This window comes from Lissotriton helveticus, chromosome 6, assembly GCF_964261635.1.
Source record: "Lissotriton helveticus chromosome 6, aLisHel1.1, whole genome shotgun sequence".
In the NCBI taxonomy this organism is placed as follows: Eukaryota; Metazoa; Chordata; class Amphibia; order Caudata; family Salamandridae; genus Lissotriton; species Lissotriton helveticus.
In genome coordinates this window covers 1,712,742,104-1,712,768,545 of record NC_136067.1, presented here as the reverse complement: position 1 = coordinate 1,712,768,545, position 26,442 = coordinate 1,712,742,104, and the positions used below count along the sequence as shown (strand labels likewise).

At 44.4% G+C, this 26,442-nt stretch overlaps 1 protein-coding gene across 2 annotated transcripts in view; it reads left to right on the top strand.

Moving 5' to 3' along the window:
* Nucleotides 1-26,442, top strand: part of KIF16B (kinesin family member 16B) — a 1,655,522-nt gene that overhangs the window by 913,030 nt on the left and 716,050 nt on the right. For both annotated transcript variants that reach the window (XM_078649578.1, XM_078649577.1), the window contains exon 18: nucleotides 11,136-11,189. In XM_078649578.1, coding sequence (XP_078505704.1) covers nucleotides 11,136-11,189 — 54 coding nt within the window. The remainder of the gene's footprint in view (nucleotides 1-11,135; nucleotides 11,190-26,442) is intronic.

Here is a 26,442-nt window from a genome sequence, read left to right as displayed (position 1 = left end):
GTACAAATCGGGGTACTTTCTCACAATCGTTATCGCCAATGCCTTCTTGAACCCACTGATCATAGGGTAAAGGCAGGGGTACGCTCTTACAGTGCACGCCGTGGACCCAGTTCTTCTTTCCGGCGACCTTCACAGCTGTACGTGTTGTTAAAAGGACTTGTCGCAGCGGCCCCCAACGAGGTTCCAGATTCTCCTTCCTCTGAAAATTCTTCACACAAACATAATCTCCAGGTCGTATGCAGTGACCTGGATCTGAGGAAGCCTCCGGTGAAGCGTTTTGGACCTGTTGATGAATAACACGTAATTTAGTGGTGAGGTCATACAAGTAGTCAACCAACAATGGGTATGGAGTGTCAGAGTACTTTTTAGGTCTCGGGACTCCACAAACATTGGCTGGGCGTCCGAAAACGACCTCATAAGGACTAAGTCCTAAACGAGAATGCACAGTTGTTCTCGTAGAGAGAAGTGCCAAAGGTAAAGCGTCCGGCCAAGCGAGACCCGTGCTTGCCTGAATCTTAGCTAATTTGAGCTTGAGAGTGCTATTATAGCACTCTACCAAACCCGCTGACTGAGGATGGTTTGCCGCATGGAACTTCTGTCTAATGCTAAGACCCGCACACACCTTCTGCATAATTTGACCCGCAAATTCACTTCCATTGTCACTCCAGACAATGCGCGGCAAACCAAACCTTGGGAAGAATTCTTTCAAAAGGACTTTGGCAGTGGACAAGGCAGTATTATCCTTTAGGGGGTAAGCCTCTATCCATCTGGAAAAGGCACAGACCACCACAAGGATATACTTGAGGTTGTTGGAACGTTCCATATGAATGTAATCTATTTGTAAAACCTCAAAAGGATACGTAGGGGGAGAAAAATGACCTGCCGGAGTTGGGGTTCCCTTTCCTGGATTATGCATTAAACAAACAATACAATGCTTCACTACATTTTCCTCACATTTAGGAATACCTTCATTCTGCCATACTGGAGCCAAAAGCTTGCATAATCCTTTCACAATGATATGAGCTGGACCATGCGCCATAGTAACTACAGGTAGTACATAGGCATCTGGTAACAACCATCGTTGGTGTTCCGACAATTCCGTCCAACATCCTGTCTCATCCAACATTCCCGTACTTTCTCTCCACTTGCTTAATTCCTTCTCAGTCGCTTCTGCTTGAATCATTTTCACACTTTCCACTGTGTCTTCACTCATACCTCCTTCTCTAACCCAATTTTCAGGGCCTGCAACATACATATGGCTCTTAACATTTCTCGCTGTTTCCTTCGCTACTTCATCTCCAAATGCATTTCCTCGGCCTACATCATCAGTAATCTTCTTATGCGCACTGCACTTTACAACCGCTATTTGGGTAGGCAAACTGAGTGATTCAAGAAGATCAGTAACCAACTGACCATGCTGTATTTTTGTCCCATGGGAAGTAAAGAATCCTCTTTCCTTCCACAAGCGACCAAAGCTATGAGCCACGCCAAAGGCGTATTGGCTATCGGTGTAAACAGTCACTCTCTTTCCCTTCCCTAACACCCACGCTCTTGTCAGCGCAGTCAACTCAGCTGCTTGTGCTGAATTGTGTGTGATACGTGCAGTTTCTACTATCGTATGCAAAGTGGTAACAGCATAGGCTGCAGTCGTATCACCATTAGGAAGCTTAAAACACGAACCATCTACCCATAGGATCCCACCCGGATCCACAAGTGGTGTATCTTTTAGATCTATTCTACCATTTGTTTCCTCCTCTGTTCGGAGAAGAAAATCATGCTGATTCTGTGTACCCTCCTCTTCTGGAGTAGGTAACAACATTGCTGGATTCAAAACATTACATCGTTTGATATGTATGTGGCTTGCTAAAAGCGTCAACTCATACCCAGACAAACGAGCACTTTTCAGATGCTGCGTTTTCGTTCTGTTCAAAAGAGTATCTACTGCATGTGGTACCATAACAACAAGAGTATGATCTAATACCAATCCAGCAGATTGACGAATAGAGATCGCCGCTGCTGCTGTTGCTCTGAGACAACTAGGCAATGCCTTGGCTACTGGATCCAAAGTAGCCGAAAAATAGGCACATGGCCTTTGTTTGTCTCCAAATTGTTGCGTTAAAACAGACAATGCACAACCTTCTCGTTCATGCACGTAGAGTGTAAAAGGCTTACTATAGTCTGGAGTACCCAACACAGGAGCTGAACACAAAGCAGTACGTAATTCAGAGAAACTCTTCTGACATTCGTCAGTCCATGGAAGAGGTTGGAGTGTGTCTTTCAAAGTAAGTGGCAACAAAGGTTCAGCTAGTTGAGAAAAATTTGGGATCCACTGTCTGCAATAGGAGGTAATACCCAAAAAGGCACGCACCTCCTTTTGCGTGGATGGCACAGATATTCGTGAAATTGCATGAATACGTTCTGGAGTCAATCGCCTTCCCTCCTTCGACAAGAGATGACCTAAATAGGTAACCTCTTGTCGTCAATACTGTAACTTAGAGGGTGACACCTTATGATGTAAATCAGACAAGTGGTGCGAAAGCAAAATAGTCGCATCTTTACAGACATCTTCCGAATCAGCAGCCACCAATAAATCATCCACGTACTGGATTAAAGTACCACCGGAGGGCAAAGAGAAGAAACCCAGTTGTGATTTCAAAGCTTGGCTATAGATGGAGGGACTCTCACAGTAGCCTTGAGGTGCACGTTTAAATCTAAAGCTTCGGCCTCCGAGAGAGAAACCAAAGAGATCTCTACTTTCCTCAGCAATAGGAATACTAAAGAAAGCATTCTTAAGATCAATAACTGAGAACCAAGCAGCCGAAGCAGGTACCATTGTGAGCAAAGCAGTAATGTCTGGGATGACAGGAAACTGAGGGACAACAATTTTGTTGACCTCTCGAAGATCAATCACAAAATGATACACAGGTGGCTTAGAAGGATCGGTACGTTTAAGAACAGGCAAAACAGGACTATTGCAAACGTTTCCTCTTGTTTCTTCAATGACACCTTTCTGAACTAAATTATGCACAATAGCCAACAGAGCTCTTTCACCATCGCTAGAAATCTTGTATTGAGGAATACGTGGCAACTGAACATTTGGCTTTACAGTAATCACGTAAGGTGGAATTCTGAGCAAACCAACATCATTCGGACCCGTGGCCCAAAGCGTAGCAGGAAGTGAACGCAATTCGAGTGGTAGTTGATCTTTAGACAAATACATAGGAGAAATCAATTTATCTCCCAACGTAAGATGTACACCAGAGGGGGAACAATACAACGTTGCATGAAGACGTTTCAATAAATCCAAGCCCAACAAATTCTCACCACAACCAGTCATTAAATTGAGCGGTGCTTCCAAGTCGTAAGGACCCATAGAAATAGGTAAGGGACATGAAACTGGGTTGCTAACTGGGGCGCCAGAGAATCCTACAGAAACATTCATTAAGCCAGACAAAGGTGCCCCAGGGAGTTTGGAGTGAATAATAGAACTTCTCATTGCACCAGTATCCAAAAGAAACAGCTCTGAAACACCCAATGCAACAACGTAAACATAAGGCCCATCCTGATCCACTGGAACTGATACCACTCCCTTGCTTTGTCCACGGCTGTCCTAGCTAGTGGAAAAATCAGAATTGTTGTTCTTAATACAATAATCGTCATTGTAATACTGTGCAGACTGAGAATTCTGCTGATCAAAATAATTCATAGTATTCTGCGGGGGTAAGGAAGGCTGTCCTTGAGACGGCACACCTCGTCCTCTACCCCTGGGTGCTGACTGAAAACCACCACGGCCTCGCGGCAGTGATAGTCCACCATTATGTTGCAGTAAAACCGGACAACTATTCTTGAAATGACCTTCCTCTTTACAATATGCACATTGATTAGGACCTAACAAAGCTTGTGGAACAAACGATGTAGGTTTCTGTAACAGTCTCTGAAACTGTGGAGGCTGTTGTAATTGATTCTGAGCAGAACGAGGGGGATAAGCTTGCTGCAAAAGAACCTTTGTTTTCAATTCTTTAGTCTTTTTCTCTGCTTTTTCCTTTTCTTCCTTATCCCTATTCTCATAATATTGAGCAGTAGCTAATATCTGGGCAGATGAAGAAACGGCCCACGCACTCTCAGAATCTTTCAATTTATGCGATAGTTCAGGAAGTAAATTAAACACAAATTTATCCACAAATAATCGCTGTCCACCCTCCGTACTCCAATCTTGACCACTATGGTCGATGAATGTTTCTTCGAAACGAGTAAAGAAATCAGAGACACTCATCTTTCTTCTGTTTACACGCAGCTAAATTGTCCCAATTAACTCGGAGGGCAGGCATCATCGTTTTCATTAAAGCTATTATCCTACCAGGCAATTCGGTGATCAAAGCATCGGGTTTAGCACCACCTACGTGTAGCGCATCTGCGGCAGCTAAAGCAACCCAAGTACCACCCAAAGCTTGATCTTGATCTTCCTTACGAATCCGAGCCCATATTGCTGGAGGAACTACATTACCCATCAGTAAATCAATATCTGCCAAATTCATAACACACACATCAACGGTCTGGGACAACTCCTTATAATTCCCAGCAGGATTCTTACGAGGGTCCGATAGAGACTGTTTAAGCGCTAGAACTTCAGATCTTTTCCAAGGATCATGTACCCATATACGCTGGAAATGAGCAGGGACAGGCGGAACAGCATTCTGATCCCCTTCCCTCCATATCGGAGGTACTTCTCACATAGGATAGTGTTTCACTTTATGCCTTACCGCAGGATCCGGTTCAAGAGAAGCTTGAGAGAAAAAGGAAGACCTAAAAGTGATAAGTGTTCGAACAGCATCCTCGACATAGGGACCCACAATAAGACCCTTATCGAAGGTAGCCTGTATATCAAATAAACCCTGAGGAGGTAAATCCAAACCCATATCACCCCATCCTTTAATCAGGGTATTACACATAACATTAAAAACATATCTCTGCGTAGGCGCATTCCACTGAAGGAAAGTATCCAGGATATCATGAACATTATACAGTGCACCACTCATGATCCAATTGCGGGCAAGAGAATCTAACCTAGTTCGTTCATCAGTATCTGGAATTTGACTACGAGATTGTCTTCGGGACGAAGTAGGAGTCAAATTAAGAGACCCGAAGAAAGGCGACAAGAGACCGGAAACAGTATCAACCAATCGTTGACGAGCTGTAGGAGAATCAGACAGTAAAACTGGAGACATCGTGTTAAGCACAACAGGAGAAGAACTATCAATAGTAAAAGAAACTGGCGGTGAAGGAGACGGACGTATAGAAGTTGGTGGCAAAGGAGGTGGGGGTGGAATTACTGGAAGAGGCAATTGCGGAGGAACTGGAATAACTGGTTGGACAATAGGTTGCTGAACAATAGGTTGCAATGGAGGTGCATTAGCACCTAATACATAAGGTGGAGGTAATCTCATCAGCTGAGACATGAAAGAATCTTCATCAAGATCTTTGCTTTTCGTGGGAGGAGTCAACACTGCATAACATCTATCTATTGCCATGCGGTGCTGCCGTTCCGAAACGTCAACCATTTGATCAACTTCATTATTTTTAAACTGTTGTGCAGCCTGTAAGATCGTCATATCCTGTGCTTTCCTTTCCTTTTTCGCTTGTTTAATTTCTTTCTATTTGGCTTCCTTACGCCAGAGGCGGAAAGAGTCAAACATTGCCGGATCTTTTGAACAAAATCGCTTCTAAATTGTCTAATATGTCAGGCTCAAAGCTACCATTTTGTGGCCACTGCAGAACACCATCTCTTTTTGTATATCGAATCCATGTATCATTAAAAATAATAGGACCAAGCCCATGTTTGGAATAGAGCTCATAAGTGGGAGTTCCAACCGGAGGAATTGGCAAGAGTCCTCGAGCTGGGAATCCCTGTTACACCACCTAAAACAACAACATTTCCTAAACTTACTAAGTCCAGGCATTTCGTAACGAACTGGACTATTCTTCAAACTTCAAGGCGTTTAAGACAATTATTACAGCACAAACGTACTTACCCTTCGGCTTCGACTAATGCATTGGTCGAATAAAAACCCAAAACAAAAGAGTGGGAGCTACCCACGTATACTTAACTAAGTATTTTCCCATGCCAACAGGTGTTCGTCTAACGTCTCGCGATACCAATCATCACCAGGGACCAAGGCAGGGCGACAGTCAGGGCAGCAGTCAGGGCAGCAGTCGTCAGCAGCCGTCGGAAAGGATTAGCCGCGCTGAAAAAGACCTTCGGTCCACTTCGACATACAGGGGTCGCTCTCGTGGTTCGCGAATCCTCCAGAATTTTCTTGCGAAGCTCCTCACGATCTTCGGGCTGAACCGCTACCACTGAAGTCGCCCCACGTTGGGACGCCAATTGGAGAACCGGGCCTTATGGGCATAGCGGCGCAGGGCACACCTGATATCTCCGGGTTCACCTGCCTTATCAAACAGAGACACGAGACACTCTGTTCGGCGTAGAAAATCAGGTTTATTAGCTGCAGCTAAGCACAGTGGTCCTAGAAGTACACTAATGGTAAATTCTCAGGAGACTGCCACTTTACTCCGTGGCGCACAGACTTTTATACCATACATATTTACAATACCCACTCCCAAAACATACAAAACTGACAAATGAGAAAAGTTGTAAAATAAGCTATTGAGTATCTTGTATACGCCCTGCTTTCAGACCCCGTGTTCTCCCCTCCCCTCAAGTTAATCAATGCTAGTGCATGTAATTCAATTTGCAGGTGGCAGGACGTATTTGCGAGCCTCAAAGGACAGTTGTGTAACAAGAGAATACACAGAAAGAATAGTGAAGGTCAGTTAAATAGGATAAGATAAAGGGAGAATGGTGAGACCCACACAGCCAACTAAGACAAGGATCAATCAGTCTAGACATGGATTAACTAACTCGGCCAGTTCCTGACATCGGTTTCTTATACAAGGACAAAAGGGTTACTCTTTAACAGGAGAGGCGAGCAGCTGAAAAGGCAAAAACACTATGTTCGCCGTGTCGCCTGAGTGAGGGCAACACAAAATGGCGGCTGTTACAAAATGGCGGCTGACTACGAAGCGAAGTCGAAAATCACAGAACCACACCTCTCAGGCAGGCTCTTCAGTCCTGAAGGCAGTGTGCTTGGTTACAAGTGTGAGGGTGCCCCTGCATGTGAAGGGCACCCCTATAAACCCCAGAGTCGATTCTCCAGGCTTTGTAAGTGCGGTAAGCCATTTAATAAATATAGTAGACATAAAGTCAATTATGAGTTGTCTAACTATATATTCACTGCATCGAAACCGGTCATGTTTGTTATCAAGCATGTTAGAATCCTACCCCAACACCGATTCTAGTGTTGGATGTAGGATCCCATGTGCTGGGGGGCTCCCCTAGGGTGCCCGCTGTATTTCTGGTACCAGGTAAGGTAAGGTTAAAACTTTATTTGCATAGTTACTTAAAACCATTGCAATGCATACAAATAATACAACCATATTAAAATGTTCCATATTTAAAAGTGCATTCTCCCTCATGAGCGTCGCAACGTGAGCTGTATTTCTGGTTCCAGTTTTTCAGGGTCTAACAGCAAGCTAGTGCTGCTGCCGACCACAGACATGTTTCTGCCCTCCTGCTGGTGAACTGTGCTCAGGCAGGGGAAGGCAGAATAATAGGTTTCCTTCCATAGGGAGGTGTAGCCACCTCCCAGACAAGACTTACTGTATTATGCTGGGGTGGGGGCGCTTGTCAGCATCACCAGACTGCTTTGAAGGGCACATTTGGTGCCCTCCTACCATACTCCAGTTTGAGCCAGTTCAGGGAGCCCTTGGCTACTGCTCTGTTGCGAAATTGGACAAAGGGCATGGTAGTATCGTCCCCTCTGTCCAGCCTCTCCTCTGAGTGCTTAAGGGCTTACCTGTGGGTAGCTCTTCGGATTCGTTGTGGAACAAGATTGAAACCCGAAACCACTTCAACTTTAACCGTCAGGTCACTTGGACTTCGCTGGATTTTGCCTGGAAACGAGACTGGATCAAGGAAGATTCCTGCTGCTTCAGATCCTGCTGTTCAGCAAGCCTCCTTAGTCATCTGTGGTTCACCCAGGTTCCTCTCCAGGCCTGTGGGCATCATAGACACCCGAAGTTATCTCCCTTGGAGTGAAGGAGTCACTCCCCTCTATCTGCAGGCACCGCAACAAAGCTGTCCAGTCTCCTGCTCTTGACGTCCCTCATGCTCCGAAAGGCTCAGCAACACAGGTGGTGGTTCTGCAACTCCCTCAACGCCTGACCTGTCCTCTCAGGCAGACCTGTCCTTGCTTGTTTCCACCCTGCACCTTTTTCGTCAGTTGATGCTGCCAAGGCTTGTTGGTGCTCCCTCAGGACTCCGACCCCCTGGTTCTTGACTTCCGATGTGGGACAGCTCGTGAATGACTCCTGTTCCTCCACAGTCTTCCACAGCTGCTGCAACAAGGTCACTATTATCACTCTTGCATCTTCCGTCCTTGGTCTTCCTTGTCTCCTGGTCACTTCCGAGTGGCATAGACTCTGTCCCTTCTGGTTGCAGTTTCTTCTCTTCAAGAATCCATCCTTGGATTCCACCGCATTCTTCATCTTCTACGCCAGCTGCATCTTTTCCGAAGTCCTCCATAGTAGTCTACAGCAGTTTCTGACGTCACTTCGCACCTATGCACACGGCTTCCTTGGTGTAGGTATTCTAGTGCCTGGGGTATTCACAGGTGGGGTGACTCCCCAACATTCTGTCTTCCACAGGGTGATTTCAGGGTCCACTTGGAAGGGTCCTTCTTCTTAAAAAACACAAACACAACTTTCTCATTGACTTGCATTGAGTATGTGGCTGTCTTTCCACTCTGCACACAGCCTCAGTGGGGTTCCTGGGTACTTACCTCGGGTGGTCCCTTGATCCCCCCCTCTTCTGAGTCTTCTGGGCTAAGTCCCAACTTAGGTCGCAGTTCGCATTCCACTTCTTTAGTATATGCTTTTGTTTCCCCCGGAGACCATTGTGTATTTGTGCTAACTTACCTTTTTACATTTTAAGTATTATGTTGATATCTCTGGGTAGGAGATATTCCAATGTGTTAGTGAGTGTGCAATAAATATACCTAAAACAAGCTGCTTAACACTCATTCTGGACTTAGCCTGAAGGCTGCTCTCCATCTACCACTTAGAGAGCTTACTTTGGTTGTCTACGACCCCTAAAATCACCATAAGGGTTGTTTGGATTGGTGCAGGTGCTTCACTTAAATACGTGTGCCCCATATACCAAGCCATCCTCCTACAAGGAGAAAGTAAGGAGGGACTACTAAACAAATTTACCAAAGAAAAAGAAACATTTCCAAAAGACAGTCAGAGGAGCCAATTAAAAAACATGGGCGGAACTTAGAGCCCATATTCTGGATACAGCATGTCTTAAAGAGACAGTGCATGTGCTGCCTAGACAATACCTAAAAAATAACTGAAACCAATTGACAACATTAGAATCCAATGTAGAATTCTGTGGAATGACTTGGACCAATTGAAGTCTTCTCTATAGCAGCTTAGTAGATATTAAGCAACTGAAACCATTTGTAACTGGTTAACTGAAACAGTCACATGGAAAGGTGTGCAAGGTAATCCACCTGATTCCAGAAATTATGTAAACTGTAATACATGCTTTTTGAGCAGTATTCACAACTTTCATTTAAATGTAGGCTTAATTTTCTCTTGGTGCTCAAATCTTGAAGCCTGCCATAGCAAAGGGATGGCATTCTACCAGTACTCAGGCTGTCGGGCATGGTCTGATTACCCTAGATACATCATCAGAAAACTTGGGCTATGATTAGATCTTGAAAACAGCTGAAATCTATTTGCTATGGCAAAGTCATGATTTTGATTTGGGACCTGTAAGGAAATGCCTCTTTTGGTATGGTCACCCCCAATTTTTCTGGCTGATGCTGCTGGTGTTTCGATTCTTAGAGTACACTGAAGCCTACTGATCAGACTTCTGTGCCAGTGCCCTGACCCTAAAGTGTATGTTGTATTGCCTTTACCCAATTGGAAATGTCTAATTTACATGTAAGGCCATATTTATGGTACCCTGGTACAGAGGGCATGTAAGTTAGGGGACTACCCCAGGACGTGTAGTACTAGTTGTGCCACCCTGGAAGTCCCCCAAGTAAAACGAGCACCCCCCCCCACCGCCCCCCACGCCCAGTCTACCACTGCAGACTGGTAGAGCAGTCATACACTGCTAGCCTGACTTTGCCATTAAAAGAAATGGCAAATCCACTACTTGCCCTGTACATCTATGTAAGTCACCCCTGCGGCAGGCCTACAGAGTCCTAAAGCAGGGTGCACATATGACACGGGCAAGACATGTAGTTTACATGTCCTGACAGTAAACATGCAAAAACACTGTTTTTATTTTAAAAAGTCTTGGTGGCCAAATTAGCGAATACAGCATTACACAATTACTCCCCAGCTGTGCTAACTCCTGAACGGTGCAAACCAAAGTGTACACTCCAAGGTATTAAACAACTCATTGCATTAAGCCCAACTTGTATCTCAAGTCGAAATTAATGTAACTTGTTGCAGTGTGCTGCTTTCACAAAGGTGCCACTTTGTGGCCTTTAAAACTCCTGTGCCTCCTCTGGCACACATGGAGCCTGTTCCACAAGACTGCGTTCTGCCCTCCTGGAGAGACGTGCCAACAACTGTCAAGAAGGAGAACAATGAGTGATTGCAGACCCTTTACGTCCTTTTTCATATTTGATCACTCTGCTTTATCTCTACCTCCTGCGGCAGTCTTCTCCCCGTAAAAGAACCAGTCTGACTAAGATAGAGAAACTGAATTTCTACATGTATTCATTGCCGTGTCTGCATGTCCTTAACTTGCAGAGACACTGCTAATGGGTAACCTGCTTTGCTAATCCAAGTGTGAAGTGCCAGGGGAACGTTCTCAATTGTTAAAAAGCAAATCTAACTCTGCAAACTCACCTTAACCCAATTTGTTCATATTTGCCTATTGTCTTTTTTTGTCTGTCTTTTTTTGTGCCCTCGGACATACTTTGGACTCCTTTTTGCCTCACTCTTGCAGATAAATAACGGACTACTGTTCTGTTTTTGTTTTCTTTTATGTTTGCTAGACTTGAGTTTGAACGACAGCAGCGAGAAGAACTTGAGAAACTGGAAAAACAAAGGTAAAATACTGTCCAATGTCCTGGTATATCCCTTATACCTTCAAACATGCTTATTTCTTACTGCATTCACTTACTTTTTGCATTAACGTTTTTGCAAAGATGTTAGGAACTGTTACTGCTTTAGATATATATATATATATATATATATCAGCATTACTATATTTCACTGAAGTATGAAAGAGTGAGATAGCCATATTTACAAAATATGAAAATATGCCTGAATTGTCATTGTTTAAGGAAATCTTGCTACATAATATTTTCGATTAGCGCGCACTCTATTCTCAGAAGCGTTTTTATATAGAAGACACGAAGGCGAGATTACTGCTGCAGTCTTACCAAGAACGTTCTTCAAGACAGAAATCTTTTTCCTCCTCTCCCACTTCGTCTTCACCTTTCCACACCCTCGTTAAAACACCAACAATTGGCCATACACAGTCCTTCATTCGCTTGGATCTCCCCCCATTCATTAAACACATCATACATTTTGAATGGATTTTCAAGAGGCCAGTGTGCCTTACACTTCATACTGAGGCAGGATTTGACTGGCCACTCTGGTCACTAGTGGAGGAAAGTGGCTTCATTGTAGTGGTGGTCCGGTCTGCCTTGATTTACAGCAGCCCTCTCTCGAGACCAAAACACACGTCCCTACAAAAATGTTGCAGCCTCGACCAGCCACATCTGCACCTTTCCTCCCTTTTAATGAGGCTTTTACCACACTATGATAGCCACTTTGTCAAAGCCTTGTGCTTGCCCACTGGTGAACAGGCAGGGGGCCATGCGTAACAGAACAGCTACTGGCGATCCTGATTTCATTACTAAACTTCCTACTGCAGAGAGCCTTGTGGGTCAGGCTTCAATTTATAAGGTGAATCACAATTCATTCCGCACAACTCCTTCAAAAAGGGGTCCAAGAGGATTTGAGGCTTTTGGAAAGTGAACGTTTTCCTCCGCTGGTCTAGCAATATGGTCGAGTAAGGCGGTCTGACTATTGGTTTGCTTCATGTATGCCCTGTGGGACATGTTTGTGAATAACAGGGACCCCCTGCAAGTGGATCAGAAATCCTGGGTCAGGGAAAAACAATTTATGCAAATTAACATGCCCAGGCAAAACTAGAGAAAAGGCAATGAGTGCAAATAAAACAATCTAGGCACTTGAAATAACAAAAATATTTGATTTAATATATTGATAAAAAGTTGATAAGGTACGGATCTGGTATATGTTCATAAAAATACATGGAATTAAAACATTTTCAAACATTCATGGAATATAAATAAATCAGCAGTATAGTTGGTGACCCAATGAATGTGGGAAAACAAGACGATTTCTTCTCTACGCGTTTCGACACGAGCGTGTCTTCATCAGGACAAAAATCATCTTTAATTGATAATCTAAAAATAAACGAACAAACTTTAAAACAATATTTGGACATAGTCAAGTGCACAAGTGATTGTTTCAATACAATACAATATTGCATACTACATTGCCTTTAATTATGATAAGAATGCATGATGTACCGCTCTAAAGTCATGGGACAGATTTCTAATCTTAAACGGACTAAAACATTTGATGTGAAGCTATACATGTTTTACACAATCATACATAGATACTTTATCAATAAATGAAATTTATGCAAAATCCTAGGTGGAAGCACGGGAGAACAGAAAAAAGGGGGGAAGAATAAAGATGAGCATATGGATAGAAAGGGGAAATAAGGTGGATTAAAAAATGGCTCAGCTAACAGGTTATTCTAATGAAGTCTCAGTACTTGCATACTGAAAATAAAGCGGTGGCTATTACCTGCTGGGACTGGATAGTTTTAGTTGGTTAAAGCTACCGGTCTCTGAGATTCAGTGAGTTCGAATATGTAGGGTGCTGAGATAGCTGTAATTAGAAACAACATATGGAGATTTGTAACTTAGGAGTGTAATATCTCATCTTATCAGTATGGTGATACGGGGTATAATGTTTACCTCAATGATTCGTGTGCGGCAATAGAGATGGCACGATGGCCGTAGATAACTGCGAAGAAGTACTATTCTTGAGGCTCCAGCAAGACAGACTCTGTGATGAAAAACAGTATGGATAAGTGCCAGAACATGAATGGTTATATATTGAGGGTGGCATAAAAGAATGGGTGTTATACTCGCACAAACGTGCGTGTTACGTTTGCTGATATTATTGCATGACACCATTTTCCTGGATCATTGGATTTACTAGGGTAAAATAGTAAAAAAGAAAGAAAGCCAGAGATAGAATTACCTTTCCGTAAGTGATACTTGATGGATAATGGTTATTGGCTTGAGATATTTGTTACATCGGGTAACACGTTTTCAGTGGGTACGTAAAATCTAAAATATGAAGAACAATTAAATAATCGGTGAGGGTGAGCTATCCGTATGGATTGGATTACGTCTGACATTGATCTGTTACACAAACAGAGTCTCTAAAGTGTGAGACATAGTAAAGATCAGCATGTATACCTGCACTAGTAGTTGTGCGTTGAGGATAAGCCGGAATACATGGACTGCAGGTGTCGACAGGATACACGTAGGCAAGATAGCGTGACCAAATTTGCTGAACCTAAAAGGTTGAGGTGCGCGTTAGGATTAAACCGCACCAAAAAACAGATGTGGGGTCAAAAAAACATACGGCTGTGGCGTAAAATAAATAGAGTGCCGCGATGGAGATCGTACCTGTGGGACATGGCCAATGGGATCTTGCTGTCGGTTCCAGGACACCTTATGGTCTTCTTTACCTGCGACAGTTTGTGATGGACAGGGACACGGCCACTACCGATTGCTGTTGGCACCAGTTCTGTGCTTTGCTGATGCAAATGGATGCGCTTCACATGGTTTTCCAGTGATGTATAAGTCTCTTTCATGGAATGGCTTTTGATGGCTCCCTCCTTTTTAGTGAAAAGACAGGTTCAGTTTTAGAGTGCTTTCAGCAAAGTAGAGTCATGCCATGCTCCCTGGGTCTTTTGACACCTGCTTAGCAGGTTACATACCAACTCAGAAAGTTCCCTTGGTGGGGACTTGCAAGATCCAATATGACCACAACCTGAATTCCTCTGGCTGCCGGAGAAGCCCTCATCTGTGTATTAAAGCCCTACAATAGAGGAACAGGTTGAGAAGTGGGGGAAGAGCTGCATAACCATTTAGGGACAGAGGCAACTGCTGGTAAATTAATTATCTCCTGCTGTGGTGCACACAAACTCTATGCCTGCCCCCCCCCCCCCCCCTTGGCATTGGCCAGCCCACTACTCTGTGACCTTCACAGCAGTGCAGAGACACTTCGGGAGCCTGATATGAGCAACACATGCTCTTAGTGTGGGAGAGCAGGAGACTTGGCGAGTGCAGTCACAGGCAGTGCCCCTGCTTAACTGGGCACACAGTGGGCCGCAGAGATTCATCTTAGAACGAGACCAGCAGATGCAGAAGGGCTCATGAAAAGCGGCTTGAAGTAGAAGAGCTCTCCGGAAGTCGAGCTATGTATTGGTGACTGAGAAGCAGCAGAGTAGCACCATACTTGGGAGGGAACACAGGGATTTGGAGAGCTACATACCAGGGTACATTACACTCACAACAAAATCCAGACATCCTGAATGCACACAGTTGAATACTGCCTAGGTTTTTTCCCTACATATTAATTACACACCATGTGGCGACATGCGCCTTAAAGAATAAAACATGAGGTTGTCAAAGGTGGTTCTCTTCCCCCTCTCTTAGTCACTATTCACATCCTCTACCCTTGTACTGAAAATAATTAATACTGAGCCAGACACACAAGAGTCTCCAGAACTATATTTGGAGTACACAAATACAGTCGGAGACCGGACACAACTTCCTCCTCGAATGAGTCTTGGCATGTAGGCCTGGATGTGCATGATGATCAAGTATATTGTTGGGGTGAGAGCAGGGATTTGTCTGACAATGTTTGTGATTCTGGACCCACCTATGAACCTGTACTAAAAACTAACACCTGTTCAGAATGGCCGTCCCTTCGTACCATGTTCTTGATACAGAGCAGTTCTAGTCTAAGCAAATACAAATCCAGTACTTGTATAGCGCACAATTCACCCCCGAAGGGGTATCTCTGCGCTGCGGTCCGTTGGGAAGATTAAGCGAGCTATTGCCCAATGTCGCATGGTGCTGGGCAGACCCCAGCCGCCGGAGCCAGGGATCGAACCGTGATCCCCAGCGTCCAGTGTCAGTCGCCCTGGCCGCGGCGCCACACCTCTTGCACTTGCAACAAAGTTCCCTATCTCAAAGCACTATTTTGTCAGCTGATACTTGTTCTTTTCACACACGTTTGTCCCTGGGCTATTAATGCATGCCTTTTGAAGCACACCAAACTCATTGACCAAGCAGCAAGACAGAATGGTGTTCCATTCTTGTAAGAGGGCTCAGTGGTCAACATCTCAGCTGATTTCTCCCATGGCATGGCAGTTAACAGAAAGAAATTAATTGCACTACTCCCCAGAATGATGTAAGATGGAGTCTAGTTTGGCCCATTAGACCCAGCAATACTGATCGTAACGATCCAAAGGTGCACATTTAAATTGGACTATCCAGAAAACTTGGCAACGTTTTTGGACAATATGGGATAGATGATAGAGATCAGTCTAGTTCAGAACAGATGAGAGAAATCAGCAGAACAAGCACACAGGCCTCAGTCTCACACAAATAAATCACAAGCACCACATCAAGGACCAAATTTTCCCCCCTCATCATAGACGTTTGGTTATGGTGGGACTCTAGAAAGTGTTGAATGTCCTGACCCAGGAGAAGGATAGACATAAGTCTTGGTCCCCCTCCGAAACGCCAGGACAGTAAAGATGAATTTTTCCTTCATAGACTATTGGTACTTTTTATAATATGTCCATTATACAATGAATATCGAACCTGCCTCAATGGCAGTCTCAAAATGTTTTCTGTTAATATGAGTGGGTCCCCCTGGCACCCATGAGAACGGATTGTACCCACAAATTACTAACACAGATTAACTCAGTAAGCACTCAGTTACCGGGTGTAGGGGTGGGCACCATGACTGGCACATTACAGACACTTGTGAAAAACAATTTTTTTAAACATCTTTTTTATTAATTCTACAAACGAACAGTACAACACCAATTAAGACATAGCAATTGATTACAGCTACTAGGATCCCTTGTAGACTTGGACGTTAAGACCACATCACATTTCCTCATTGCGGACCTCCATAGTGTTGCCCGCCCCACCTATACTATTACCACAGGCAAGGGGGGTGGTTGCATATATTTCTTCGTGGGGCGTTCCACTTCCCCCAAACCCGGTCTAATTTCAGGGGGCATCCTCTGTTTTTGTAAACCTCCACTTCTGCAATCATGCACCAGTCTTATGTCCCTCTCCCATTCAACAAAAGTTGGTAACTCCGCTGCTCCCCACCTCCGAGTAATATTTACGTTTTGCGATCATGAGACCCATAGTGGTCCCGAGCTGCTCAGCTCAATTCAGGTCAGTTGCTTCCCATATATTCAACAGGCACAGTTCAGGGGACAATCGAATAACCCCAGTACTAGTGTGTTTCATGCATGTGATTATTGCTTCCCAGTATAGTTTGATCATCAAACATTCCCAAATAATATGGTAGAAGGTGCCAGTACTCCCACTTAACCTTCTGCTCCCTGCCTCTACATTCTTGCCAATTTTAACAGCGTGGTGCATACAATGTATCGTCTGTGGAGTCTTGATGATATAGCGACTTCACGAGGGGACGCCAGTGCCTCCCACCAGTCCTTCTCCTCTAGGTTCCCGATATCAGCCTGCCAGTGCTCCCGAAGACTAAAAAGCTGGTCAGATAGCTTGTTAATATTTTTTTTGTAGGTCGGGGATATGGGCTTGCAGTGCATATATTTGGACAGGAGCCTCTCTTCCAATGGCGAGGCCTCCAGTATGCCTTCGGCTACCGGGACCGCACCCCTTAGGGCATGTTGTATTTGTGAATATCTAAAGATTTCTTTCTCAGTTAACTCACACTCTTTCTGTAGTTCTGCAAATGGGATTATTTTCCCCCTTGCCCACAGATCATTCACCCTTGAGATGCCAATGTTGTCCCATTTGTTGAAGCCCTGTAGTGGCCCAGCTTTCCCAGGCCCTCAGCCCACCAGAGGGGTGTGGCAAGCGTCACTCTGTTCACCCACCCAAGATGTTTTGTAACTCTGTGCCAAATGGTGACCGTCTGGACCGTTGGCCCCGTGAGTTTCTGCTCTTTTGAGTTGGTGTGTAATGCTTTGCTGTACCCCCCGGCTCCCATCAACCACTCATCCATACGACACGATGGGTCACCCTGTACGCAATGTGCCCATTTATTTATGACCACTAATTGGGCTGCCCAATAGTAGGCACGAATATTGGGTAAGGCGATTCCACTATCCTACCAGCCTCTGGTAAGCTTGTGGGCTGCTACGGGGTGGTTTCCCATCCCATAGTAGGTTTCTAATCTCTCCGTCTATTGATCTGAAGTGAGCTTTGGGAATTTCATAGGGCATCTTCTGTAGAGCATAGAGAAACCGTGGCAATGCCATTATTTTAAATAATGCTGCTCTTCCCAACAGGGAGATGGGTAAGGCACACCAGTGGTGCACATCTCCCCGTAGACAGACTAGCAGAGCGACAAGATTGCATTCATAAAAAAGTTCCTCCCTGGAGGTGACATAAATACCTACATATATAAATCCCTCTGTCACAGTTTTCGCTTCATAGCCAGTGGACAGGGCAGGAGCAGGCCCCAGTAAGGGGAACACCACTGACTTGGACCAGTTAATAGTATAGCCAGAGTATCGTCCAAAATTGGAACAAATCTGAAATATCCTGCTGATGGAAAATCGTGGGTATTAGAATGAATGGGGTGACCCTGTGTCCTTCAGAACCTGGGTAAGTTATACAGCAAGGGAAGGTGGTTCTGTCGGGTAAGACAACTGATTTGTACACAGTAATCAATACTCCAGAGGCATTTGTACACAACACACCAAAAGAACAGAAACAAGCACAGCTTAGTCAGCAGTGATTAGTATTTGTACTTTACATGTTTAAGAATGGCTGTCAAGTGACAAATTACACAAACAAAAACTGTACAACGCTCAACTGTTTCATGAGTGACTTTAAGTGATTAGTGACTGTAGTGCTATACATGAAGTGACAACGAAGACATATGAATACAAACAAATGGGGGGGGGGGGTTCTTTGATAGTCAGGTCCGAATTTACAAGCATATCCCGCCAACAAGGAATATGATTTCCTCTTCAGTACAGCGGATTGTGTGGACTGGTAGAGACAGCAACGTCGGCGTTTCGACCCTGAAGAATGGTGCAGATTATTATGTGCATCCAGGGCGGATCTTCATCAGGAAAGGGGGTGGAAGGGGGGACAGTCAGAAGTGGAGGATCCTGGTGAATAAAAATCCTACTGAAACATTACAGTATCAAAGGGCAATCGACTTTTCACTTTACATGCACAAAATAGCGAGTGGATAACCAAGCACTCTTTGAACAACCCCCCTTCCTCCCATCCCCAAACCCCCGCCCACCTCCTCCCCCCCACCCCAACAGAGTCGCACAACCACCACCAGGCCCTACCCACTCATATCAAGTAGTACACAGCAAAAAAGGGTAAAACATGCACAAGCACACCCGCCTCCGTAGCCCCATGTCCCCCAGTTCTGTATCACCTGCCCCATCACCCCTCCCGGGGAAGGTCCTCCTGCTCCACAGGGAGTTCAAGCCAGAGACCCCTATAATCTGCCCAGCGCTTCCAGATTTTATAATGTTTCCGTGGGCACCCCCTGGTCATGAATATCGGCTGCTCCAGCCCCATACAAAAGTCCAGCCCCCTCTTCCAAACGGCCATGGGCCCGTGTGTCCTTCCAACCCTTAGCAATATCTCTTTTGGCCGTCGTAAGGCCAAGTAACATCAGGTGCCTTTTGTAGAGGTTACCCCCACCCCCTCCATGACATGTAGAAGGGCAAACTGTGGCGTATGCGGGAGCACCCATCCCAGTACCTCTGACAAACAGGCCAGGACCCCCCTCCAGAACCGATCAAGGGATCCACAACTCCAAACTGTATGTATGAATGACCCTTCCTCGGAACTTTGCTTTTCAACAGACACATGGCTCCAAATCAGTTAGTTAGTTGGAGCTGAGGGACATTTGTCTAACTCTGAAAGCTCTATAACCATCTGTCAGAGTGAGGCTGTTGCAGAGTCTCACGGACACAACCACCGCCATCTAGTATCGCAGCAACCAAGACGGAGTTGGGTCTTGTGCCCTTCAGCAGTTGGTTGGAGTACCAGGGCTTTTCCCTAGTCAAGACCCACCTGACAGAGTCCTTGAAGGTCAGAGTGGATGAGTCAAACAGGCGGTACCTAGTAGCTCACTAGTGGCTTCTACATTCCAAGGTTTACACAGGGCCTTTTCCAACAGTGGGGAGAACCCTGCCTAGATTTTCTCACCACTGTTGAGAACACACAAAGTCAAAGGTTTTTCGCTTTGGAGTTTTTTTCAAGAACACTTGTTATGAGATGTGTTCTGGCTGGAATATAACATGGATCTCGTGTATGGCTTCCTGCCCCTGCCTCAGATTCAGAAAAAGCCCAAGAAGGACCAGGCCCAAACCATCCTAATGGATCTGGATGGGACCAGGAGAATTTGGAACTACTGGGCTTTAGCATCTGTCCTCTGGCTAGGCAGCCAATTTGGGAGGATCTTATGTTGCAGCAACAGGACAGGGTTCCCCATCCAAATCTGCACAATCTACACATACATGCGATGAGTTTGAGCAGTAGCAACTGACTGTGTATGACCTGCCATCTGAGTTAGAGTAGGTTGTTGTTGCGGGCACTAGGACACATTTGTGGCTTGTTTTGGCCCTCATAAGACTGACCTCTTACAGGCAAAGTAGCTGTCCATCCGTGTGTTTGTTTTATCTTTAGCACAGCAAGGTTTTACAGGAGGCACTTTAAAAAGGTTATTTGCTAGTCCTTTCAGCATATAGCCGACCAACTGTCCTTGTTTAAATCTCCTGTTACTAAAGTGAGAGAGAAATTCTTTATTTGTTTTTTTACAACCATAAAAAATAAAACTTAAAATACATTACAATATAAGTTAATAACAAATTTTACGATAAAATACATAATTATATCTGGATATGTGCAAAATAGATTCCTACTAATTAATAATCATGTTCATAAGTTCACGGTAGAGTCCATCATTAAGATCTGTACAGGGTTTTCCAACTCATTAGTAAACATATTCACAGGTTCAATGTCCGCTTTTTTTTGAGTGTGTGCCAATCAAGGCTAGTAACTTTACACCACAACAAATTAAAATGGATGATGTTCCCCCCCCCCGCCCAGTGGGTGATGGTCTGCCTACATGTACGAATATTAAGCTCTTTTACAATTCGTTTTAAAAGCGTTCTTCTCGCTTCACTGTCTGTTGGACAAACACACATCACGTGGCATAAGTACTCCTTATGATATCCACACAGTCTGCAAGTTGCGTTGTGATAATTCCCTTTTCAACTTGTTTGCAGATTCTTTGTTTCGTATACTCCAAACCGACACAGCATATACTTATTTTTTAGGGACAATCTGAAGCTGCTAGATAGTCTTGCGGTTTTAGTTTTACATACGAATGTATCACTGTCCAGGAATAATGTCTTTTTGCCACTACATTTTTGTCGTCTAGGAAAGATAGTTTTTTTGCAGCGCCATTGCACACTCTATTAAAAGCCACTCTTTCCATCTTACCGCCCCATGCCTCTTCAATGTCCAATTCCACCAGAGCTGTTCTTAGGTGTGCACCCCATGAAAACAAGGTTTTTTGGTCGAACTGGGTCCTTATTTCTGTCCAGCATAGATTATTCAGGGTACCGGGTTCCGAAGAGCGAAGTTTTCAACGCAATTTCACAAAAACAGATTGCCTCTGGAATATCTGGTTTTGAAATCCAAACTCCAGGCGAATCTGGGCTGGTGACACTTCTCTAGGGAGCTTAAAAATGGCTCTATACACTTTTGTCTGTAAGTCATTTAAAATTTAAAATTCCGGGCCATGCCATATTTCCAATCCGTAGGTCATAGCTGGGAGTTACGATTACTTATGTTAAAGATTTGACATGGAGGATCCCTCCAAAGCCTTTTGTGATGTCACAGTGGGACCTTAACTTGGTCTTGAAGTTTCCCAAGTGTATGCCCTTCGAACAAATGCATAATTGCTCGCTGCTTCTCCTGACTTTGAAGACTGTCTTCCTCATCGCAAATACATCACACACCAGTGCTGTCTCTCCATACCTCCTCTGGGTCTCTTCTACATTTCTGCTTGATCCAAGATTGTTTTTCATTTTCAGAGGCTTGCTCCTGCAATTGGAAAGAAATCAGTTCTCATAGCAATAGGTATTGCCATTTTAGGCATTATCATGAGTATGACATTTACCACTGTCACCCTCTCTGGTAATTGTAAAGCACCAAAAAGACTTAGCAGTTCCATTCGAGGTTAAGAAACCCATTTGCATCCATAGGAGCCCAAAGTCATGTGTCACTCCAAACGTGTACTTTGAGTTGTTTCTACTTTGACTTAAAATGCAGACTGTGGTGAGAGTGAGAAGCTCTGCAACTTGGGCCGATTTCACAGTTGGCAGATTGCAATTTTCACAGTTTCTTGCACAGTGCATACAACAAAACCAGGAACTAGGACACCATCATCATTTGTGAGACATGATCCATCAACCAAATACGTTAATTCATCGTCACTATTTGGGACATCAGTCAGATCAATACAGGTTTGGTAATGTGGGAAGTAATGAAGATGCTTACTTATGGCATTAAAAAGGCAGGGATCAAAGCGGTACACAGGATGAGGGTGATATGGAAAGCAGACAGCAACAGTATTTCATACCAGGGCAATCGTGCTGTAGAGAGCTGTTGGGTTTTTGTAGTGAGCAGGAATCACAAACACAGAATGAAGCGCAACAGCAATGAAGGGTAACTCAACAATATTTTCGATGTCTCAATAGGATTTGCGGCATCCACCACAGGCTGTAAACCTAGTGGGAACACAGCAGCGACTGAGTCCAGAATAGAAGAAAAATACGCCATGTTTTTTTTTTATTTCCATGAACACTCCAAGTGCAAATCCCTTACGGCATTCATAACAATACAAACTAAAAGGATTGACACATTCAGGGAGTCCTAGAACAGGTGTGGAAGTCCGAGCTTGTGTAATTTTCACAAATGCATTGTTAACTTCACTCAACCATTGCAAGGATTCAGGAGTATCTTTTTGGACGTAATCTGGCAAAGGCTTTCCCATCTCAGTGTATCTTAGGATCAATTGTTTACAATCCCTAGCCATTCCCAGAAATGTGTGTATCTGGGAGACAGTCGCAGGGAGAGGCAACTTGCGAATGGCTTCAACTCTTTCGGGGGACAGGTAGCACTTGCTAGCAGAGATTTTATGACCAAGGTATCAAACTTCGGGAAAGCATAAATTAAATTTCTCATGTGAAGCCTTGTGCCTTTTATTAGCCAATTCAGTGAGGCGGTAGACTGAGTCCTTGCAGTGACCTAGAGTGACAGATGCCAAAAGGAAATCATTTACATATTGGATTAAAGTAGCACCCCGGGGGGAAACCAGCATATCCAGATCTTTGCCTCATAAGAGATTGAGAGAAATTCCATAAATCCTTGTGGGAGTTCACAAAATCTGAGACTTTCAGAATGTAAATGAGGATACTGACTCTGTTCATAAATGGGTATGGAGAAGAAAGCAGAACAAAGATCAACCACAGTAAACCATTGCACGTTTACTGAGTTTCAAGAAAGGATGATGGCAGGGTTGAGGAACACAAGGAAGCTTGAAATACCCAGATTATTATTGGCCCCGTGCAAACCTGCGCACAGCTTTCCCTGCCATTCTTATAGGGAGAATCAGGCAAGTATATCTACAAACAATAGGTATTAAAATGCCTTGCTTAATCACATCTGCTATTACAGGGTAGATTCCTTTCTCCTCCTCAGGTTTTAGTGAGTACAGGTGTATCTGAGCAGCTTTATCTGAGGATTGACCTTCACATTTATGGGTTCTATTAAAGAGATGAAGCCCACTTTGGACCACAATCTGGATGGTCCTGTAAAGGCAATTCAGTAAAATAAATGGATAGAACAACCTTACTCACTTCACTTTGGCAACTGCTCGCATATAATAGCACAAGTTCTTGGTTTTCTTGTTGAGGTATATTTAAGAACACCCATTCCGGGGTACAAAACCCAGTACAAGCATGCACAAAATATTCCTGCCTACACATTTGTTGAGGTTCGGCTAAGCAAAAAGAAATCCATATCAATAATGGAGCCTATAGATATGAAAACAGGATAAGTAATTATCACAGAGACGAGACTTTAACAGGTATTCCACCATGGGACACCCCCTCTAAAGACCCAAGAACTCACTCACATTCTTTTACGAAAAACGTTGCATTTATTTATTTATTTATTTATGACATTTAGTTAAGCGCGAATGATTGCCCTTGGGCGTCTCGGCGCTGCGACATCTGCAAAATTCTCCACAACTGGTTCATTGGGGTTTACTGATTAAACAACCAAGTTTTTAGCTTTTTACGGAATGACCAGAGGGAGTGACTGGTCCTGATCGACTGAGGCAAGGTGTTCCACAGTTTTGGTGCCGTGACCATGAACCGGCGATCTCCCCAAGAGACGGTCTTGGTGCGTGGCACTACTAGTTTGTTGAGGGTAGTGGATCGAAGTAATCTGGGGGGGCAGTAGGATGTTAGCTGGTCTTTGAGGAACTGAGGTCCTTGTTTTTGCAATGCTTTGTATACGATGCATAGGGTTTTAAACTTGATCCGGTTTCTGATCGGGAGCCAGTGATAGTTTCTGATTGTATCAGCGATGGACTTATGTTTGGGGATTCTGGAAAGGAGTCTTACTGCCGCATTTTGTATGGTCTGCATTTTGTTGATTACACGGATCTGAGCATTGGCAAATAGGCCGTTGCAGTAGTCCAGTGAAGATAACACCAGGGAACTTATCAGGGTTTTACCGGCACTATCAGGTAGGAAGGGAATGATTTTCCTTACTAGTCGCAGCTTGTGAAAAGCTGTAGCCGCTATTTGGTTGGCATGGGCAACAAAGTTAAGGTTTTCGTCGAAATTGTAATGGACTTGGTCACTTTAGATCTGGCGTCTCCTTTGGGTAGAGGTTTGGTCACGAGGAGGAGCTGAACCGACATTGACGTAAAACCGTCAATATCTAGAGATAGTGTTTGGTGTCTCGGAGGAAAAGGATCTGTGGAAGGTGCTGACGAAGGACTAGAGGACTGCCGTTAAGGAGCAGAGGCAGCGTTTCCAGGAGAAACCTGTGGGGGCCGGACCAGTCGACATGACAGAAAAAGACTGTTGAGGGGGAGAGCCCATCAGCCAAAAGCCACAGATATTTCCAGTCAGATGCAAGTACCAGCCATGCTTCAGGAAGAGTGTGGCTTTCCAAGGTGTGTAGTCTCTTGAAGGATTAGTGAGGAAGGGCGTCTATGGGGGAGAAAATGCTCTAGTGCTGTAGGGAATAGACCAGTTACGCCCAACCGCTTCTAACAAAAGAATTGTTTTATTTTCCTTTCTTCATTATTCCTTTTGCCACTTTCTTATGGTATTTTAAAAAACCCACTGTGGTTTGCACAGCCTTCATAATACTTGGATCCACCAGTTGAGATTGTGGTTTTTGAGCACTATACTCGCACTTAAAATGCACCAGGTGATTGGGAAACAAGCCTGGTGTATATATATTCCCATACCGAGGGGAAGCCTTCGGCCGCTTGGCAGTTCACCTTACTAAAGAAGTAGCCCCAGTATTTGAAGGAGGGACTGGCATATTGATTTTAAGATCCATCTAATCTTTGTTGATTACAACTCATGTTATCAACAACTTTACAAGCTCGGTGCCGTTTTTTATCTTTCCTACCTACTTCCGTCTCACAGTAATATAATGCAAAACTCATTGGCCGGAAATACTGACTCCCAGTGTGGTCATGCCCGAGAGATGTAAAGAGGGAATTTGAAAGTTTTTAGAGCCAAGCAATTGCCACCTGTGTCAATAAGGCATGAAGTATGTTTACCATCAGCTGCAGAATTCACAGAAAAACACTCCTTTGATCTACTGGGTTTAGAATCTACATAACTCAACCAGAACCTCTCCGGCTATCCAAAATTTAGGGTAAATGGCTTGGGCAACTGAATGAAAATTGGACTGATCTGGGAGACCTGGTGCGTTAGGTGCAGTATTGGGACAGTTATGTTTCCAGTGCCCCAGCTGACCATAAGCGAAGCATGGGGTTCCCTCCTCCCTTTCGGTCCCCCTGTTTGTGGGTCTCCATGTCCCAGCCCCTTAACTGTCCTCTGCATATTTTGTAGTTTCAAGGACCTTAGTTTCAGATTTTTTGTTTCTTTCTCTCTTGCAAAGCCACACAATGATTTGCGGCCATCACTGTTTCAGCCAAATTCTTAATCTGCCATCCAGTGTATACTAACTCCTAACATTCAGCAATAATCACTGCATATAAACAGCACCAATAGCTAACAGAACCAGAAGAGGACCCAGTCTAGGTGAATCGTCCTCTTCATTGAAATCTGTTACGCACTGGCCAAAAAGCAGTCCACAGAAAGTCTGAGGGCCCATTCCACCAGCTCTAAGGTTGCTACCACTGCGTGGGCTTGCAGAGTGCCTGTCCTTGATATCTGCCAGACTGCAACGTGGACGCTAGTGTATACATTCATGAAGCACTACTTCCTTGAGGCCAGGTCTGGCGGGAAGAACTCTTAGCTCACTTTGTCCTGCAGGAACTTTTTGCCTCAGTCCTTTCCACATACCTTCCACCTTGGGGAGATACTGCTTTGGTATCTATTCTAAGGTGAGGAACCTGTGGTTGCAGGTATTGGTCGGAAGAATAAGTTATTTACATGTGGTGACTCTCTTTCTGGTGGACTCTTATCTAATCGCAGGTTCCTCATCTCCCCCTTCAGTGGAGTGGCCTCTTTTTAACATCTAAAAAAAGTCCAGCGTTAATAATCAGCAGCCTGGTACCATCAATTGTTAACACCTTGTATCCGGGGGGGGGGAATACGATTTTCTCTCAACCAGTGAGCTGGTTTTGAGCAGACATCACATGTTGAAAGTCTGTGCCCATTATGACAGATCTACCCAGCTG